This window comes from Polypterus senegalus, chromosome 1 (genome assembly GCF_016835505.1).
Source record: "Polypterus senegalus isolate Bchr_013 chromosome 1, ASM1683550v1, whole genome shotgun sequence".
Taxonomy (NCBI): Eukaryota; Metazoa; Chordata; class Cladistia; order Polypteriformes; family Polypteridae; genus Polypterus; species Polypterus senegalus.
Genome location: NC_053154.1, coordinates 102,945,540 through 102,966,668, shown reverse-complemented (window position 1 = coordinate 102,966,668; position 21,129 = coordinate 102,945,540). Strand labels below are relative to the sequence as shown.

The 21,129-nt window shown below is 39.6% G+C and overlaps 1 protein-coding gene across 4 annotated transcripts; it reads right to left on the bottom strand.

Annotated features, from left to right (window-relative positions):
* Positions 1–2,388: 2,388 nt before the first annotated feature.
* Positions 2,389–20,577, bottom strand: pacsin3 (protein kinase C and casein kinase substrate in neurons 3). 4 transcript variants are annotated; one of them, XM_039754913.1, is made up of 12 exons: positions 20,161–20,577; positions 16,288–16,332; positions 13,342–13,442; positions 12,528–12,684; positions 12,162–12,397; positions 11,620–11,775; positions 11,230–11,405; positions 10,819–10,939; positions 8,166–8,284; positions 7,780–7,839; positions 7,275–7,456; positions 2,389–2,876 (listed from the first exon to the last, which is right to left on the bottom strand). In XM_039754913.1, the coding sequence occupies exons 3-12, from the start codon at positions 13,393–13,395 to the stop codon at positions 2,761–2,763; spliced, it is 1,377 nt and encodes a 458-aa protein (XP_039610847.1). In that variant the 5' UTR covers positions 13,396–13,442; positions 16,288–16,332; positions 20,161–20,577; the 3' UTR covers positions 2,389–2,760. The 4 variants fall into 4 exon arrangements, with proteins under 4 accessions (XP_039610847.1, XP_039610848.1, XP_039610850.1 ...); XM_039754914.1 differs by lacking the exon at positions 20,161–20,577 and adding an exon at positions 19,661–20,135; XM_039754916.1 differs by lacking the exon at positions 7,780–7,839 and having other exon boundaries at positions 20,161–20,574.
* Between the last annotated feature and the right edge of the window lie 552 nt (positions 20,578–21,129).

Genomic DNA, 21,129 nt, shown 5'->3' with positions numbered 1-21,129 from the left:
ATATATTACATATATTACTCTCACTGCACCACTCAGAGTATTTATGTCACTGTATCTGAGTGGGGAATCACAGTTCTACAGCAGCTGATCAGAAAGAGAATTATCGGTATACAGCATCAACACACACGCTGCCTCAGGAATGCTGTCTATTGAACTGCTCTCATACGGCAAACGCTTCAGAGCCTTTCCTGTAGGGACATCGCGGTTCAGAAACAGTTTCATCCCAAGGACTATAAATGCACTCAATCAGTCAATCAAGTGCTCCTTGTAGCAGGCTTTGTACGTAGAAGTACAATTACCTCACTGTAAACTTGCGATACAGTTAAAATATTGCACAACCTGAACCACTTTATAAAGCGCGTATTTACATATTATGACGATATCATTTTTAAGATGAAATGCAGCAAAATATGTTTATTATATTATTCAGATAAAACTTTAACTTTATTTAAATAATCTATATTGTATTGTTAATAATTAAACATGTGAGGACACGGTGCTGCAGCGCTAGCGAGGAGCTGGAACACCATTCACAGATTGTTCCTGCCTCGCGCTGTATTCTTGCTGGTGCTGGCACGACACTGGAAGGATAGATGGATGAAATAATTAAACATGTACTATGAAGATATTTCAATGTTCCTTAAAAGTTTTGAAGAATCGGCATTCTAAGCTTACAGATGGCTTAACGTCTATTACAGAGCTGATTGTGTGGCGATTGGGTATTTGGACAAAGAAAAGTAAGGACAGGAATTGGGGGTTAGCATGTTTAAATGAGACAGTACTCCTGTAATAAAGTATTTCATCGAAGGTCGCACATGGCGCAGCAAGCATCTTGCATGAGACAAGGACAATCACTGTGCCACCGTGTTTCCATGTTTATTAACATGTTTTAACTCCCTATCATCATAAAAATGATATCAAGTATACATCTCAGTATTTTAATTATTCAGAGAGCTGTAATATCACAAATGTAATGGATTTTGTGTCCTGTCGGAGGAAGCCCGGAAGCATGTAGTGATTCACACACACAGAGCACATAGAAGATCAAAAACAAAACAAAGCAGTTAACGTGCTACTTTAGTTACAATGGGATTTGAGAAACTAGTAAATTAAATGATTTTAAGATGAAGTTTATGATGTTCTACTTTAATGACATAATAAACTACGTGATTAAAGTGGAAATTTAGAAATTAAAGTTGACATTTCGTGTTTTTTTCCCCACTGTGTGCCTATTTTTTTTATCTCTGTACCCTAATAAACTTTCATATGACACTCAGATGGTGGGCTACGACTCGCCTTTTCACGGCAACTTTGGTATCTGACAACTTCTTTTTTATTTCGGGCAGTGTACGACTTTGTGAACTTGAGCTTTCCAGTTTCTCCAACACTCTATGTCACTCAATCAACTTCCGTTTGTTGTTTATACCACTGTTTAAACCAACAAATAGTAAGTTTTTCCTTTCCTCTACTTGGTACTTGCTGAAATTCTTCCATTTCCCCCCGTGCTTTTGCCATTGCCTTTTCACAGAATACTGAGCTTAAGAGCTATTTATACTGATTTGCATATTCAAAGAGGCGTAATTCTGGGAGGAGTCGGGGTGGGGCAGCAGGCGTGTGCACGTGCGTCACTTTTCACACTGACCGGGATTTATGGAGCGGAAGAACATGTAAGTTGGCTTTCGCACAGACTTCTGCATCTGGATTTCCGCTTTTGTCCGTACGCCATGTTAATAGTGTTAATTCTATGCACAGCGTTATGCATGAGGCCCCTGGTGTCAGACAGGCATTAAGGGCATATAGTTTTCTGACCGTATGTACATATATGCAGTGAATGAGATAACATAGAAACCTTAAGAAATTTAACCCAGATACTTGAGTCTCAAGCTGAATATCATAAACAAGACGTTTTTTCTTTTCTGGCTTGTAATATCAACTTTTGTCCTTATTTTGTATGAAGAGTTTGTTTTAAATTTCGCTAAAATCATTGAAACAAAGACACTTTGAGAGTGGAATTTTCTTCTTGCAAAAGTTGTACTGTTGGAATGCCTTTCTGGTAACTGCATTTAAACCATTTTCTACTGGGAAACCCTTGACATGCATAGTTACAGTGTGTGTTAGCCAACTAATAAATACTGCAGTTCAAATGTCTGACCGATCATGTAAGATACGGTACAGACAGACAGACGGACAGACAGACACACACCCCTAGATAAGGGGTACCATACTACCATAATAATAATAAAACACTACCATAGATAAGGATCTGCTCTTGGCAAACAGACAGATGTTCACAAGTATTTAAACAACTCACACTCTTGAACACATGCTCGCATTTTGTTTGGAGATCAGTATACTTCAGGGGGATTGATATCTACAGAGCACAGTGGAGAATTTTAATACCAGTTAGTTTTATTAAATGAAACTTAAGACAAACATTGAAAAAGGGTTGAATTCCCCAAGTGCTGTGAGGAGGTGCCATAGGTAAACAGTGCAGACTTGAAACACAAGAACTTAAAAAAACATTTCATCCTCACTGCCTCAGAACCTTTTTAATATTTACACCAATGTATTAAAATAACCCCAGTGAATCGAGAATGACCTGAAGCCTCAGCTGCTTAGCAAAAATGACACACCCCAGGCCTGGCAAGTTTAGAGTCTGAGAGGCTGTACAAGTCTCCTAGAAGGCACCATGCTTCTTTTTCCCTGTTGCCTTCATTAACAAGGGATGGCCTCTGCAACAACTTTTCAAGCACTGTGTGGTCACAACGCTATGACCTCTACATAATTAGCAGGATAAAGTCCAACTTGTCCACTCAAGAGACGACCTTTGCACCAGCCCTGTTCGTCCTCCTCTCCAATCTTCATTAACTCTTCTCCTTTAACATAAGAAGAAGTATTGTTACAAAGTGGAATACTGCTCAAACATCTTCTGAAAAGGACAGTTTTCATTTTGGTAGATATCCCATCTGCCTACACTCCATCCTCCTGTGAGGCTATAAAAATGCATAGTTATTATGTACATATTTTAATTTTTACTTTCAAGTCTTAAGATAAAGAGATTTTTATCCTGTATTGGGCTTTGCAACACAGAAACAAAAATGGGAAATAAAATTGGCTAAAAATTCTGAAAGTAAATTATTAAATGGCCCAGGTAAACATGCACCATTAATATGAACTGTAATTTATGTGCATTTCTTATCACACAGTAGGCAAACTGGCCTCCACCTGCTTACGGAGTCGAATATATTCAGAGTTTGCTAAAAGACTGATATTAGTCTTGTGCTGGGGTCTCTCTTATGCCTGCTGCTGCTGCTAGAACAGGCTTTGCCCCCCCCAATACCTTCAATTAGATAATAATTAGCAGGCTTGAATAAAATCAGAATTTGTAGTAGGGCTGCTGTGTAGTTCCTCTCAAAGCAGATTTTAAACCAAGGCTTTTAAAAGGCTTTCTTGATGAAATTGTGGAGAACGAAAGATTTATTGAAGAGAAAAGACTGTACAGGTCTCACATATCCATTATCTAAGAACCGTAAGGCGTATGGAAATGCAGAGACATTGTGTAGATCTCGTCAGTTATCTGAAGCAGTATCATCTCCAGACAGAGGAGCAGCTTCAGCGACAGACTGCTGTCCACTGTCCTGCTCCACTGACAGACTGAGAAGATCGTTCCTCCACCACACTATGCAACTCTTCAATTCCACCCAGGGGGGTAAACGTTAACATTATACAAAGTTATTGTCCGTTTTACCTGCATTTTTATCACTCTAATATTGTTTTTTTTATCAGTATGCTGCTGCTGGAGTATGTGAATTTCCCTTTGGGATTAAAAAAGTATCTGTCTATCTATCTATCTAAGCAAAGAAACCACAAGAATATCAAAGGCAATTTTATTTGAAAGACTAGTAAATGGATGCCACTCATAATAAGAACTACAACACTCAACCTTTAAAAGTCTTCACTTAAAAGGGCCCACATCTGACTATGCATAACAAAAGTCAGAGATTTCTGAAGACAGAAGTGGAGCAGAATTGGGAAATTTATTGAATAAACATGGCACACCGATCAGGGAGCACCGTACACTCTGTAAAGCATGGAGGAGGCAGAATTCTGCTTTTGGCAAACTCTTTTCTGGTCAAGACAGAAACAGAACCACCATATGGAGCCCTGCATCATAAGCTCATGTGATTTATATTTTTATTTCCCTTTTATTTTTGGAACTGCATCACTCCAAGGTATGCCTTTTCATTTTTTTTCTTTCCCATGCAAATTGTGAAGGATACTTTCCTTTTACTCACACTTGTGCTCTTTGTTTTTCCTTATTTATGTTATATACCTATATTCATTTTTTTTATTTTTTTTTTATCGCTGTTTATTCTTTATTGTCTTCATTTCTACTTTGAGCATTATCACTATATATTTATCTCTGTTTAAACATTTACATCTAAGTTTATTAATTTCTGTAATTGTTCAATTGTTGTTATTCTTTTGGCCATGTCTATATTTGGTCATTGTCATACTGATATACATCTTACTTGATTTTTGATTATTATTATTGTATATAAAACATCTTGAGTCTAAAATTTTTATTTTTTATATTATTTTGTTTTTAGTTATCTCAACATGCTTCTCACTTAATTACTATAACTGTAGTTTCCTGGATTGCTTGGACTCCTTTGTACTTAACCTTTTGCTCCAATTATATATTAGTATCTTTTAATGTTTCCCTCTTAACACTTTCATCCTTTCTGTAGTTTGTACATCTGTAATTTATCGACCTATTTCATATACTACTTTTTGTTTTATTATTATTGCCTCTTTATTGTCTACTTTGAGTTGAGCATTATCAGTATATATATATATATATATATATATACACACACTGCTCAAAAGAATTAAAGGAACACTTTTTAATCAGAGTATAGCATAAAGTCAATGAAACTTATGGGATATTAATCTGGTCAGTTAAGTAGCAGAGGGGTTGTTAATCAGTTTCAGCTGCTGTGGTGTTAATGAAATTAACAACAGATGCACTAGAGGGTCAAAAATGAGATGACCCCCAAAACAGGAATGGTTTAACAGGTGGAGGCCACTGACATTTTTCCCTCCTCATCTTTTCTGACTGTTTCTTCACTAGTTTTGCATTTGGCTACAGTCAGTGTCACTACTGGTAGCATGAGGCGATACCTGGACCCTACAGAGGTTGCACAGGTAGTCCAACTTCTCCAGGATGGCACATCAATACGTGTCATTGCCAGAAGGTTTGTTGTGTCTCCCTGCACAGTCTCAAGGGCATGGAGGAGATTCTAGGAGACAAGCAGTTACTCTAGGAGAGCTGGAGAGGGCCATAGAAGGTCCATAACCCATCAGCAGGACCAATATCTGCTCCTTTGGGCAAGGAGGAACAGGATGAGCACTGCCAGAGCCCTACAAAATGACCTCCAGCAGGCCACTGGTGTGAATGTCTCTGACCAAACAACCAGAAAGACTTCATGAGGGTGACCCAAGGGCCCCATGTCCTCTAATGGGCCCTGAGCTCACTGCCCAGCAGCATGCAGCTCGATTGGCATTCGCCATAGAATACCAGAATTGGCAGATGCACCACTGGTGCCCTGTGCTTTTTACAGATGAGAGCAGGTTCACCCTGAGCACGTGACAGAAGTGAAAGGGTCTGGAAAAGCCATGGAGAACATTATGCTGCCTGTAACATCATTCAGCATGAGCAGTTTGGTGGTGGGTTATTGATTGTCTGGGGAGGCATATCCATGGAGGGTCACACAGACCGCTACAGGCTTGACAAAGGCACCTTGGCTGCCATTAGGTATCAGGATGAAATCCTTGGACCCATTGTCAGACCCTATGCTGGTACAGTGGCTCCTGGTGCACGACAATTCCTGGCCTCATGTGGTGAGAGTATGCAGGCAGTTCCTGGAGGATGAAGGAATTGATACCATTGACTGGCCACCACACTTTCCTGACCTAAATCCAATAGAACACCTCTGGGACATTATGTTTTGGTCCATCCAATGCCACCAGGTTGCGCCTCAGACTGTCCAGGAGCTCAGTGATGCCCTGGTCCAGATCTGGGAGGAGATCCCCCACAACACCATCTGTCATCTCATTAGAAGCATGCACCGATGTTGTCAGGCATGTATACAAGAACACAGGGGCCATACAAAGTGCTGCGTACAATTTTGAGTTGCTGCAATTAAATTTTAGCAAAATGGACTAGCCTGCCACATAATTTTTTCACTCTGATTTTTGGGGTGTCTTTAAATTCAGGGCTCTGTAGGTTGATCATTTTCATTTCCATCAAACAATGTGGCATCCTTTCGTTCCTAACACATTACCCAGTCTATATCAGTATAGATATCCAGGAGGATTTCTTTTTCCCATTGAGATCTGATGTGTTTTCAAAGTGTTCCTTTAATTTTTTTGAGCAGTTTATATTATATATTGTGGTTCAGATCTACTTATGCAATTTTCATTACACTATAACTTATTAAGTTTATTACATAGAAAATCACCCGAAATATCCCAGACCATCGAGAAGTGTGTGAACTGGAAATGTCCCTGCATAAATCAAAGTCATCTAGACGATCTGGATCTGCAGAATTAGATCTGGACCACCCTGGGTGTGTGTATGTATGTATGTATATATATATATATATATATATATATATATATATATATATATATATATATATATATATATATATATATATACACACACACACACACTGTATATATATTTATTTTCGTTTAAGCATTTACATCTAGGTTTATTAATATCTACATTGTCAGCACAATTATGTTAATAAATATAAGGCCGTACCTAAAATAAGAACGCTCAACTCCTTAAATGGCACTGTCAGAAGTCTGGACTGAACGCTGCCAAAAATGTATGGAGTGACCTAAAGGGTGCAATCCTTCTGTGCTCCTCTCACTGCCTGACTAAGCATAACAGTTATGAGAGGGCAGAATAGGAAAACATTTCCCTATCAGAACAGGCTATAAATCAAACAAAGGTCACTTGCACCATTTACTGATTCAAGGATGTCAAATCTATTCATTCATTTTTTTTTTAAATTGATTTTATAACAGTCTGGACATACATGCCCCTCCCCTTGAAGTTTCTGTATTACATTTTTTAAATAAAAAGGTTTCAGTCTATAATCCCAAATAAAAGGTAATCTAAAAAGAATGAAGAGACATTAAACAAGTTGCCTTCATGACCCAGAAGTATTCACCTACAAGGGTTTCAGTGAGATGCATACCTGCTTTAAAGCTGAGCTCATCTGCTTCCTGCCCTGTGTAATCATATAGTGCTTTCACTCTCTGTTCAACCTCTTCCTTTTCCTCATCTTTTTTATCTTCCTCTCCATGCAAGCCATTTGTGTTGATGTACTTCTTTGGGCTTTCTTCATCAGACCAGTCTGAAGAGTATTCTCTTACACTTCTAGCAACATCAGGAGAGAGGATAATATAAAAAAAAAACTGCATCAAAAATATAAAACAATCATTATGAAGAAGAGTACTGCACTAAGATCCTAACAAAGGATGCAACTACTGTGACAGTCTAAGGTGTAAAACCCTCAGTGGTGTTGGGGACATATAATAGAAAATAGTGCCAAACAAGCAATAAGTGTGACATTAGTAACAACACTGGCAGACACCTTACTGGCGAATGTGAACGCGCGTGAACCGCTTTGCATGCAGGGTCGAGAGACCTACACCCCCATTTCCATAGTGGCAAATAACAGAGATGAGGATTTTACTAACGTAATCTCCTGAGCATCTGTGAAGCTGTTAGATAAGCCAACAGCACAAGCTTGTTGAGTCCTGTTGGTTAAAAGTACGTTCAGATGAGAAGCCAAAAGAAATCCATCATATAGGACCAATTTTCCCTCGTCCCATTTTAAAAATGTAGTACATCTACTCCAAATATTTTGTCAAGTATTACTGATAGTGTTTTGCATACAGCTGTATTCTATACATTTATCAGCTTACACTTTACAAAAAAGCATCCCACTCCTTAAGTTTCTGGAAAAACAACACAACAGTTATCTATTCTCCTGATCTTAATGAGACAGCCACAATAATTGAAATAAGAAGGAATATTTGCAGAATAATATTAATTTCATTTTAAGTCACTACAATGAACTCACCTGTTAAATGTAGGTGGAGTTTCTGCCGCAGACACAATATTGGTCAAGGTTACAACATCCTCAGCCCTGCTGTTCCTCTCCTTCCGGCTGATCATTTGGCTTGCTTCAAGTGACCATTCCTACAAGGAAGATGACCTTTCAGGTACACTTGTAGAGTAGAAATGCACATCATGCTTTAAAAGGCAACCCTTATTTTCTATTACTGTAACCACAGATATAATTGTGGGTTTATAGGGTTATTACTGCCACGTGTACAAAGCACTGTGAAACACGTTCACACAGGGCAAGCATGCCTTCAGTTTTTTTTTGATCGGGTACATGAAGAAGAAAAGCCTGTACTCAAATATTTCTTGCACTTTGGGAAGTGTTTGCTTTAAATGTTATTATTTACACAATACTCACTTCTGTGCAAAATACGAGGTAACAAGTGCACTGAAGTGCAAGGTCTTGGTGACTGCGTTCAGTGCTACTAAGACACTTCAATTGGTACCAAACAGGAATTAAGAGGTGGAAGAATTGAAGTTTTTAAAATTATGAAAAGAATTAGCACGGTGGATCCTGGCAGGTACTTTAAAATGACTTCAACAAAAACACAGCAATACAGTTTGCAATTTTAAAATAAATTCAGATATAGCAATGGTCAAGTGCAGCATTTTCTCTGGGAACTGACTGTTTTGCCAATGGTTGAAGATTTAAAGATCTGCATATCTGTGGGTTTGTGATCGATAATTACATCGAAATTCTTTCACAAGTTTCACGACCTACTGCAGAAAACCGCAGAGGACGCTGTAACAGCACTACTTAAACTTTTAAAAGGGTTTCTTTTTGTTTCAATGCTTCACTGCACAACTGGACTAAAATTACGCTCATTCAATTCAAGTTTTCTCTGAATTGAAGTTCTTTTCTGTGCCAACTTCTCCGTGTGATTTCATCTGGGTTAGAAAACATCTTTGTCTGGGTAGCACTTCCAACCTCTACAAATCTTCATTTACATCAGCATCACGGTAGGACAAAACTTTACCTAACTTTCAGGAGGCTGTTCACAGAGGATTACTGTACATTTCTCACAACTTTTTGCATCTTATTTAGTGCAATAAATTTAGAACACCGTATAACCACGGGCACAAAACTTATTTGTGAATTTATTTATTCAAGCTGGTCCAGCTACCCCCTAAACGCCACAAGTGATAACTGTAATTCATTCTTTATTATTCATTATTTAGTTGCAGTCCAGTTACATATCCCACTTGATATAATAGACAAATGTATACGGTTTCAGCCTCCTTTCTTGCTATTTGGTGCACCCATATCCTTTCTCATCCATTGCTACTGTCAGATTAAAATTATCCTGCCACTTTTTTCAGTAATGACATACCTTATTAAGGAAGGTCCTCCACTTGTGGCAGTCTGCCATGTTTTTAAGTAGATGTACACCTAACAATACACACGTGCAATTTCTATTCTCACTTTTTTCTTTATATAATCAATTTTTATTGTACTCAATATATTGCTACATTACAAGAACAAATTTGTATTTCCATAACACATCAGCCTCTTTACAAGGACCGTTTTCTCCAGCTCCGATGGACTGTTATATTGATGTGTATTTTCCACTACTATAATTGCCATTGTAATTCCTATATACTCATTAATATAATCGCCAGTATTCACACTTGTGCTCTGTGTTTTTTCCTTATTTATGTTATATACCTATATTACATTTTTTTATTATTGCCTCTTTATTGTCTTTATTTCTCCATTCAGCATTATCACTATATATATTAAATTTTTATATATAAATTTTTGTTTAAGCATTTCCATCTAAGTTTATTAAATACCTATAAGTGTTGTCATTCTTTGGGCCATGTCTATATCTGGTCTTTGTCATACTGATTTACCTTTCACTTGATTTTTGATTATTATTATTGTATATAAAAAAAATCTCCAGTCTACAATTTTTATTTTTAATAATTTTTTTTATATTATTTTGTTTTTAGTTATTTCAACATGCTTCTCACTTAATAACTACAACTGTAGTTTCCTTGATAACTTGGACTCCATTGTACAGTACTTTACGTTTGCTCATATTATATATTAATATCTCTTTACGTTTCCCACTAAACACTTTCATCCTTTCTGTAGTTTGTGCATCTGCAATTTATTGACATATTTCCTCATATCTACTAGTACAGCACCTTCTATCATCCTATTTACTGATTATTTATTTCATATTTTACTGGCAGTTAATTTTTAGAAATTGATAGACACTGTGTTCCACCAGTTGGGTTCAACTCACCCCTCTCAATTCACCTATGCTTATTACCACCACAGCACACCACTCCATCCACTGGTGAAAAACAATGGTTTTATTTCAGGTGGCACACTGGGCATCAAGGAAGCCACCAACTTCAGCAGGCTTGGAAACAATGTTAAAATCCCATTTAGAAATACTCATTGTACCAGACAGTTTATCAGATGTTTTGTCAAGCTGATTTATGGGCTCAGTCCAGTAGGTGTTATGAGCTTCAAAGTTAATAAAAACTTTTCAGTAAGTCTTATCACATACATTCCAATGACAAATATTCCCATTTTAACATACAAAGATGTATAAAAAAAGTTTCACCTTATCTAATATTATTAAAGTAACTATTACCTCAAATTGTGGCCAATTCATATTCATCCCAGGCCCATGGGTGTTCCTCCACCACTTCAGGTCTTCCTGATCACTTGCTGTCAAGATGCTCTGATAAAGATCACGAAACACGACACGAAAACTAGAAACAACAAAAGTAAAGATGTATTTGTACAAATGGAGTGACTAATATAAACAGGAAGGAACCACCTGGCATGCCCAAAGAGCACACAGCAAAGTGGGAGCAGGTCCTGTTCTTATTGGAATAAACAAGTGCCAAGCAGAAGCACTATGGAGAATATAGATAGATGCACTTATGACAAGGACTCCCAGCCCTTTTTGTATTCCTCCCTTATGTTGACTACCACATATCACATCACTGCTGAACTAGTATATTTAAAATTCATTTGCAGAAAGATTGAGGATAGTTACTTGTCTTTACTGGAGAGGTCTAGATGGCTGTGGATGTCCAGAAAGACTTCTTTAAAGAACCTAAGTCGACGCTTCTCAGCCTCTTGTGCATTCTCAAACACCTGCTCCATATCCTCTATGTAACGTGGGTTGTACCTGTTTAATTCATCAAGGGACTTCACGTAACGCTCCTTATTCTGCAAAATGTTTAAGAGGGGATGTATTTCATGCAAGGATAAAACAGAAGAATGCTTCACCAGCAATACAAAATGTCAAGCCAAACAAAGTGGCAAACAGAAAACTAGTATCACTAAAACAAAGGAAATGCACAATAAGGCATTTCATCTGTACTATTAAATGAGAAAGTCTGGTTCAGTATTCACACCAAGAGTATTATCCACTTAAAATCACCTTCTCAGACTCCTCCTTGCACTTCTCAGCTCGATCCTGCAGTTTGGATACTTGCTCCTGGGAAATGGAAGGATCTGACCTAGCATGAGCCTCTCTGGTTGTTGATGAATGCTCTTCTTTACGGGCCTGATTATAACTTTTTTTGGCCAACTCAACCTACAAGAAAACAAGATTACATTACTTTTTTTTTTAAAGGCTATTCACCACTGCCTAAGGAAACACACAAGGATTTATCATACATCTCCTTCCAGAAAACAGCACATTTTTACTGTTCCGCAGACAGGTAAGTGAATAGTTTCCTTAAAAAAAATTTTTAAAAAAATCAGCAAATAGAAAAAAAGAGCTCTGTGAGCCAGCTCTTTAGTGAAACTCAAACCAAAATCAAGTGTAACTGGGTTTTTGGTTTTCCCCAATAAGTAAAGGGAATTTTAAAACTTTGCAAGTAACATTTCAAAAGGAAACCATCTAGAGTTTGGTTTAGAATTTACACCAAAACCTGCAACTGGCTCTAATTCTGCATGCCATTTGATACTCGTACTCACTTCTTTTAGCCGTCTGATCCATGGTTTTTGAGCCTTACGGAATCCATCTTCAAATTCCTTTGTCTCTCTGAACCCACCAATGAGCTGCTTATGGTAGGTTTCCTTCTGCCAGTTCCGCACCTTCTCTGTATCTTCCAACAACAGGTTGTTTTTGAGTTTCATATGGATGTCACTCAAATGGTCAGCAGCATTCATGAAGGCATGCCAAGCCTTCTCCAGTGTGCCATACTGTGGCCCTGAGAAAAAGCAGAAGATGATTTAAAAAAAAAAAAAAAAAGGTATTGGACTCACTTCTGTTAAACATGACATAAGGCCACAGAGGGGACAAACCCTCTCTGAACATAACAAAATAGGTGTATTGCTCACCTTTTCCTATGGCAGTCCGCCATTTATTAGACCATTCACTTAGCTGTTGAGCATACTTCTTTTCAATTCTGGCACGTTCTTGGAAGCAGGCAACCAACTCATTGCACAGTCTGTACCCATCATCTGTTCTCTTCACGGTGCTTTTATAATTCCCTGGCTGAGGAAGCAAAGAAAAGAACAAGTTTTACTTATTTTTAAGCCTTTGACCAGTGGTGACAGATATTTTGGCACTTGTGAGAATTCTTTCAATCACTTCGGCATGGAAAAAATAGTAGTGCAAGCGTCAAAAATAAGGTGGGAACTACTATAAAGGAATTTGTGTCACTAGCAAACAAAGTAGGCCTGTTCTATCTATCATCTGTTCCCCCCATCTTTATAAACATGTTCTCATTTTAATTGATTTATATTTAATCAGTTAACAAGGTTTTGAGCGCATAATAAGATAGATGACTCTGACTGCACTATTAAGACCAGTGTTGTCATGTCCCAGGTAAACTATGCCTGTTATTTTCCTGGAAGTGTTGTGGAATCTGCCTATTTACTTTTAGTCTCTGCAAACATTTCACTGCAAATGTTAGGACTGTGGCGTTTAATCTAAACAGGAAAGCAACAAGCATAAAAATGTCCACAGCACTCACAATCATGAAAATACCAGCAAAGATTAAAAAACTCAAGAAAAATCTATATATTTAACTGAAAACTAATGCTACACTTTGAAAAAGGCACTTATTTCTTCCACACAATAAGAGGAAGTGTAGATTTGTTTAACCATTTCAAGGAGACACTGGTCACACACAGCCGTCTGTTTACTTACCTCCCAAAAACTTTCATCCCTGCCTCTATCCCCAGTTTCCCCGGCAGGTGACATCCCGGGGCCGTCTTTGCAGCACAGAATTGTGACGGCTTCCAGTGAATCTAAGAATAAAATGTGGCGGAGAGGACAGACAGCAGGTGAGTAAAAAACGCGTGCGAGAAAAAGAGAGAAGGGAGGTGGAGCATTCAGTGTCCTAATTCAGAATCCCTAAGTTGCCACCCAAATATTTACCTTCCCCTAGAGTAAAGTACTAGTGCACTGACCCAGAGCAAACAGAGAGAGAGGCAGCCAGCCTTCATTTGTCAACTGATAACATGGCAGGCTGTCCCTGCTGTTACATTTACTAATGTGCACATTTGGTTTAGGAGACTTTTTCTGTGTGTACTTAGGTTTCACATTTCCTTTTTTTTTTCCTCTTTTACCGTACTTTATTTTAATCTTTGCAAAAGTGACATGAACAGGCTCTAGGGATGAATAAACTTTAATACCTGTTATAAAAGAAGCAATGAAGTTGGCAAAGGGGGGATAAAGCAGATTAGAAAACGCAAAGCAGTACAGAAACACGGATAATATCAAGCTATACAACAGGCAATTCCATGCAGGAAATAAACTACCTTTTTTTAAATATTTAACAAATTACAAAAAAAAAAGTACCCGACTTTACAAAAAGGGCTACAAAATGTTTCTAAAAAGTGTCTAACTTGACCTTTAGCAACAACGCTGACACAACCTTAATGATAGTTCTGTTACAGCAGCAAGCACAAGTGAATCTGCTGTTACAACAAAATTCTGAAGGTTTGACCAACACATTCAAATTAGTTGGCTTGGCTTATTATTACTGGTCAGCACTGCTGCTTATTATACTGAATACTAAAGAAGTCCTCTCCCTGCCAACTTCATCTCTATCAATTGCAAGACAGCTTGTGCCCAAACCTGTATAGCGAAGTACCACAAGGGTAGAAAAAAAAGAAATCCAACAGTCCACATTGACTGCACGGTTTTCATTTTCTAAACAACTTTCAGTCAGTGCCCTGTTCACAGGGCAGAGGATAGTGCTGCCGAGTCTTGGATTTAAATGCTGGACTCAGAGTGGACGGTGTCAAGTTTGTACTTTTTCCACATATCCAGTTTTCCTCCCGCATCCCAATTACATGCATATTAGGTTAAATGATGATGCTAAATTGGCTAGGCCCAAAATGGATAAACATCTGATCCATGGATAAATCCTGCCTTACACCCAATGTCAATGGCATGGGCCCCAGGTCCCTGTCAACTCTAAACTGGTAAAATGACAAGTGGATAACTTGATGCTTTTGCTACCTCCACAATTAAATGGACTCGACACTGTGAGCTTTTCTTTGATAGGAAATATTCACTTGCACCGCTGTCTACATTACAAGACAATACCCAATCTCTAGGTCTACTCCAAAGTCAGCATCTATAAAAACAGATTTACCCTTAAAACATCTTTAGCACATAACACGTAAAAGGACAGTATGCCATATTCCTGTCCCAGCATAATCTATATTACTAAACGAAGGTTGTATATATGCACGGATGCCAGAAGCAAGCAGTGCACAATACAACCGCCGCCCGAACGCAAACGCGCACACCACCGCACATACAACCTTCGTTTAGTAATGTAGCTCCAAGCCGGGATCCGCTGCCATGGTCATTTCAGCACGTGAATCGGCCGCCGTCACCATCAGGGAATTAGGTGGAGCCGAAAGCGCACGTGCACAGCACCTCAGTGCCCCAGAGTCAAACCCAGAGGCTTTCCAGAGTCAGTAGGTGGCGCCCAAACAACACAATAAAACCTGTAGGGATTTACCTATCCGAGCCTGTATTTGGACATGGACAACTTTATGTTGCCTTTTCAAGAGTCCGGCGTTCGTGTGACGTTAAAAGTGAAGGTTTTAACTCCTCCCTACCAGGCAGAGCTGATTCAAGGACAGTAAACCATCTTTACCAAAAATGTTGTTTATGAGGAAATTTTTGATTATTTTGAATTTACTATTTTATGAATTTTTTGTTTACAATTTACTTCATTTAAACCTTTGCTCTCCGATATTTTTTTTTTTTACTTATGAGTGCAGCAACTCAAAGACATTTTGGACTTAAATGATATAACAATTAAATTTCAATTTTAGTTTTAATAAATTGGTTAAATTTTATTACAAATACATTTATTTAATTAAATGAAAACTTACCCAGGACGCTCCCACCCTCCATGATTTTTCATCCCTCCAAAGATGGGTTCCCAAAGAGAGAACAGAAAGTGATTGCCATTCTTGGATTTCTGATTCTTTACAGAATCGGGGGTTTACTGGTATCAGGAGGGTTGGCAGGAGGTAGAGGGATAGACAGAGAATTTTCTACCTGGTATGCTAGTTACTTGCATGTTCAACACGTCAATATTGTACAACAAACACCACAACAAATAAACATAAGAATATAATGAAATAATGTATGTGACACGTTCAGCCTCCTTATACTCAATGAGTTACTGCCTCCTGCACTTAAGGATCCCAAGAGACACATCAGCTGAATATTTCAACCACTTTGTGTATTTTGACCTTTATTGATTGTTTGTGGAAGTTTGTTTGGTGCACTTTGCTGTGTAGCAAAAGAAACATACCCATTTCGTTCAAACTGTAAAAATGTAAATATTAAAAAAAAAAAATCAAAACCCTGTGATCACAACACTCAGCAGCACCTCTGATTTTTCTCTCCCTTATGGTCAGATACCTTGTGCATCTGTGCTTCTTTTGATAGCTGCTTGTAATGAAGGCTAGTGCAAGTGTAACTGAGCGATGAAGCTCCCTCTCAGATAAATATCCCAAGTGAAGATGAGGAGCAAAGAGGCAGCAGCACAAAGACGACCAGGTCCAAGGATAACTAGGAACTCATTTAAATGCAGAAAATAATACAAACAACAGAACTTACCCAAAAGGCCGTAAAAGTGATGTCCGCTGGAGTTCAGCTACTGGCCTGCAAAGAGATTACCAGCGTCAATGACAGGCACTCCCGTCTAACATCCATAAGCACAACACACAACCTACATGCACTAATGTACACAAATATAAGCAGATCTGTCCTGACCTTCCAAATTTTACAGCTCACTGCAAAGCATGCTGGACAGCCAAGTCCATAGCTGAACCCAGATCACACTGCTCAGTGTGGCATATTATCCTGCGATCTTCATACTGGAAGAGCATGTCTTCTTTAAAGATTTCCCCAATTTTCAAAGCAAGTCTCAATTCCTAGATAAAACCCTATTAACACAAAATAATGTCTACCGGGCAGCACGGTGGCGCAGTGGTAGCGCTGCTGCTTCGCACTTAGGAGACCTGGGTTCACTTCCCGGGTCCTCTCTGCATGGAGTTTGCATGTTCTCCCCGTCTGCATGGGTTTCCTCCCACAGTCCAAAGACATGCAGGTTAGGTGGATTGGCGATCCTAAATTGTCCCTAGTGTGAGCTTGATGTGTAGGTGGGTGTGTGTGTGTGTGTGTGTGCCCTGCGGTGGGCTGGCGCCCTGCCCAGGGTTTGTTCCTGCCTTGCGCCCTGTGTTGGCTGGGATTGGCTCCAGCAGACCCCCGTGACCCTGTAGTAAGGATATAGCAGATTGGATGATGGATGGATAATGTGTACCTCTTACAATGTCAACCTTAGTACAAAATATTCAGTGAAGAAGAAAGTGGCACCATGCCCCTCCAGCCTGGCAAATGCAGACAAACCTTTTATGTCAAGATGTTTTTAACGACACCGTGTCACTTTACCTTCCAGAGCGGACTTCAACAGCGCAGATGAGTCGCAGATCCTCCCTTTCACATCTGCCATTTGCAGATTTTAATGTGTAGCAACAGCAGCCAGAATAACTGTACTTGAAGCAAGAAGTGAACTGACTGGAAATAGCCAATGCAGCTATCTTAAATGGCATCTTCATTTTGATATAAAGAAAATGTAGAAACATGAGAAGTATGCAGTCATATCAATATTTTGTGGACGTAAAAAAGTTATTTTTTCTTGCCTTTGGTGACTCTTATTTTGATTACTGCTGATAATCTCATCAGCAGCATTAAGACATACACTACAACTGGTCCAATGCCTAAATTTGTCCAGAGATGTGAAATACCAAATGTCGACATTATTACAAAACCACCAAACTGGTCCCCTACATTCAGCTGCCAATCATTATACAACCTTTCTGGTTACCCACAAAGCTGTGCAATACTTACCCCAAAAGGCTAGTGCATCACAAGATGACAATATTTGTTCCATTCTGACAAATGCAATACCTGAGATCTCCTCTTCCCCACCAAGGCCTAATCTTCCAGTGCTCAATGTTGGGAACGTTCACTCTAACATCTTTGGTTATTTTAATGTCAACAATTACACACATACTGTGAGATTAAATATATCTCACTGCATTTTAAAGGCATGGTTTTCATTCTTGATCAGCAATCCTTTATTTTCACCAATTCTGACCGGCTGCACCTGGCTTTAGCATACTTGTCAACTTGATTCATATAGCACATTTAAAACAACATAGAAATGCTGTGGCCAAAGTGCTTTACAATAAAAGAAGGAAAAACATACAATTAACATAAAAAACAAAGATAGAAATAAAATAAATGAACATAAATAAAATACATAATGAATAGAAGTAATGTTATATAATCACAATTCAGTTTTACTGAAGGTCACGGAATGCAAGTGAATAGAAATGAGTCTTTAATCTTGTTTTGAACAGTTCAATCGAAGACGACTCCTTTATATGATGAGGTAAAAAGTTCCACAGGCGAGGCGCAGCAGCTGCAAAAGTTCTGTCTGTCCCCCTTAATTTTATACTTGGTACGAGGGACAAGAAGACACAACTGACCAGAAGATCTAAGCACTCTAGATGGCTGGTTTAAAACACAGAATTTGGATAAACAGGCAGGAGCAAGCCCATGTAAAGATTTAAAAACTAGCAGTAAGATTTTAAAATCAATTTGAAAATTGACAGGCAGCAAGTGTAAAGAAGCTAAAATAGGAGAAACAGAGTCATACTTTCTTGCCTCAACCAGAAAGCGAGTGGCAGCATTCTGGACCAACTGTAACCTGTGTATCAGGGATTTGCTAATCTCAGAATACAGCGAGTTGAAGTAATCAAGGCGAGAAAAGATAAAAGCATGAGTAGCTTTCTCAAGATGCCTATAAGATAAGAAAGGCTTGATCTTATCTAATAGACGAAGCTGGAAAAAGCAATTATTTACTACAGAATTAATCTGTTTCTCAAAAGAGAGGTTACTGTCAAAGATAACACCAAGATTGCGGACTTGACGTTTGCAAAAGACAGTAAGAGCCGAGAAGTCCAAGACCAATTTGGGCTTTAGCTGATGGACCCACTATAAGCACCTCCGTTTTATTTTGATTCAGATCAAGAAAATTATTAGCCATCCAGGATCTTAGTTCAGAAAGACAGTTGTGCAGTTGATTTATTGCAGAGTTGCAGACGGGAATATAAACCTGTGTATCGTCAGCATACGGTAGAATTTTATTGCACTTCCTTTTCCACCCATCCATTTTCTAAACCTTTCGCCTCTCCTAGCGGCAGCAGCACACAACACCAGTCTATCAGTGGCCATGTTTACACATATTCACTTGAAGTGGGACAATTTAGAGTCATCCAACTTAACTGCCCTTAAACATCTCTGCACTTTCCCTCTCCCCCCGATTAAGTCGGGCCTGCTGACCCAAGTCAGCTCCAGCTTCTCCAATCACCTTGCTGCACCTGAGGACCTAAAAAATGCCATCATCAAGGGGAATGTGGGATTCTGGAATAGGTCACAGGCACCTTCACACCCCTCCCTTTCCTTCTCAAGCTGCCAACAAGCACCCCCCGCCCCCCCTGCCATCATCACCACCACCACCCAATGTCTCAAAAAGCTCTCTGTTCGTCTGTTGCCACCACATGCAGAGCTCATGAAAGCCTGTGGCGCACGCCACATTCCCAGCGTGGGGATGGCAACAATAGGCTCTTGTTCAACAGCGAGCTTCTTGGCGGCCCAACAACAAGGATGTAAGGATCAAGTAAGCAGACGATCCAGAATCTGCATCTGAATAAGAAAACAGGATACAAGAGACAAGGACGAGGAACAGAGGGGCAACACACCTCCTAACTATCCGAAAATCCTCCACATATCTTGCTACATAGTGAAAGCCCAACTGTGTCTAGCCCATCACCTCTAAAATCACCGTCCAGTTTCTCATACACTTCCTTCAGTGCCACGATGGACAAAATGTGGCTGGCCTCATGTACCCAGCCTAAATTACCTTTTGTGACGAATCACTGCAACACTCCTCTCTTCCTTCTTGTTTCCTTCAGTGGTGTTCCAGTAGTCCAGACTGGTGTACAGTGAGCAGATCACCTACTAACTAAACCATTTCTGTGAGGAGCTCTGTAAACAGCCACCTGTCACTTGCCGACTACACTGGCCTCCCTCATAAACACCCCTTGTCCAGATTAATGTTGGTTGAGGAGATTCGGCTCCTTCGACATATGTGAAAGAACTTCTGTTCTAAAAGTACCTTCCGAGCCCTTAAAAATTGTGAGAGGCTATTTCCTTACAGACTAATGCTGAAGCCCCCTCGGTTCATCCACTCAAGGGGACCCCACCCCCGCCATAAAGTTCCTTTAATCCACTTTGGATCGGTGGCTCACGCCTGTTGCGCGTCGCCGTTAAGGTTCACGCCGCGAAAAGAATGGTCCGCTGCGACGCGCACACAAAAAGGGGCTTGGATTTCGCTCGGCCTCTTCCCTCCTCCACCCTCACCTTGTTGCTCGCTCTCCTCTTTCTTTCTCCTTGTACTCTTGTCTTCGCTCGGAGCTGCCGGAATCTCTGAGGCACCTGCGGAAGCGCGTATCCTGCGAATGTGACCTCCGGATCCGCTCCTTGCATTCATCCAATTAGCGAAGTTTAACCGTCGAGACGCTGAGCTGTCTGGAAAGAAAAGGAATGCGAACGCGCCGACCGGACTTCTCGGCGAGCTCGGGGGCGCGCTGGTTGAAAGTTGACAGGGGCGCGCCGGGCAGGTACGGGTGCGCGCTGCTGGACTCTGAAGACTCGTATGCTGACTTTGACAGGTTTGGCTATGGGGGAAAGAATGTGTTGTTATTCTTACTTCTGTGTCCTTCTAGACCTTTCGGAACAAAAACAAGGCGTACAACACACCGACGCTATCGAGGTCTCGATGGAGACGATTTCTAAACGCCCCGTGGTGACGTAACGACATCATCGATCCTATCAGCAAAAACTGAGCCCGGCCCGGTGTATGTGATGATAAGAAAATTACGCTTACGATAACTTGTAGGCAACGGATGACTTCCCGCTACAGTATAATTTGTTAAAGCCATGCTTCCGCAAGAATTGCTTTGTTCATTCTTGAAAAATTCTCAGCGGATGGATTAACTATTCAATGAAAATATCTTAAAGAAAGAATTTTGCACTGACAACTGTGTAAGACGAATGCTGCAAACATGTCCCTAACCGATTTTTAATTGAAATGCCACCTTTAATATGTGGAATATATTAAATATTGAATTGAAAATAGGCTGACTGGAGAAAAAAATGAGTCTCGCTAAATGTTATCTAATAGCAGTTTGGCCAGATTGGTGTGATGGCTCCACCAGCGTTTCACCAACATGGCTCCAAATAGTCCCACAGATTTTCTGTTGGATTGAAATCTGGGGATTTTGCAGGCCATTTGAGACATAAGAATGCTTCGAAATGTCTTTCATCTTG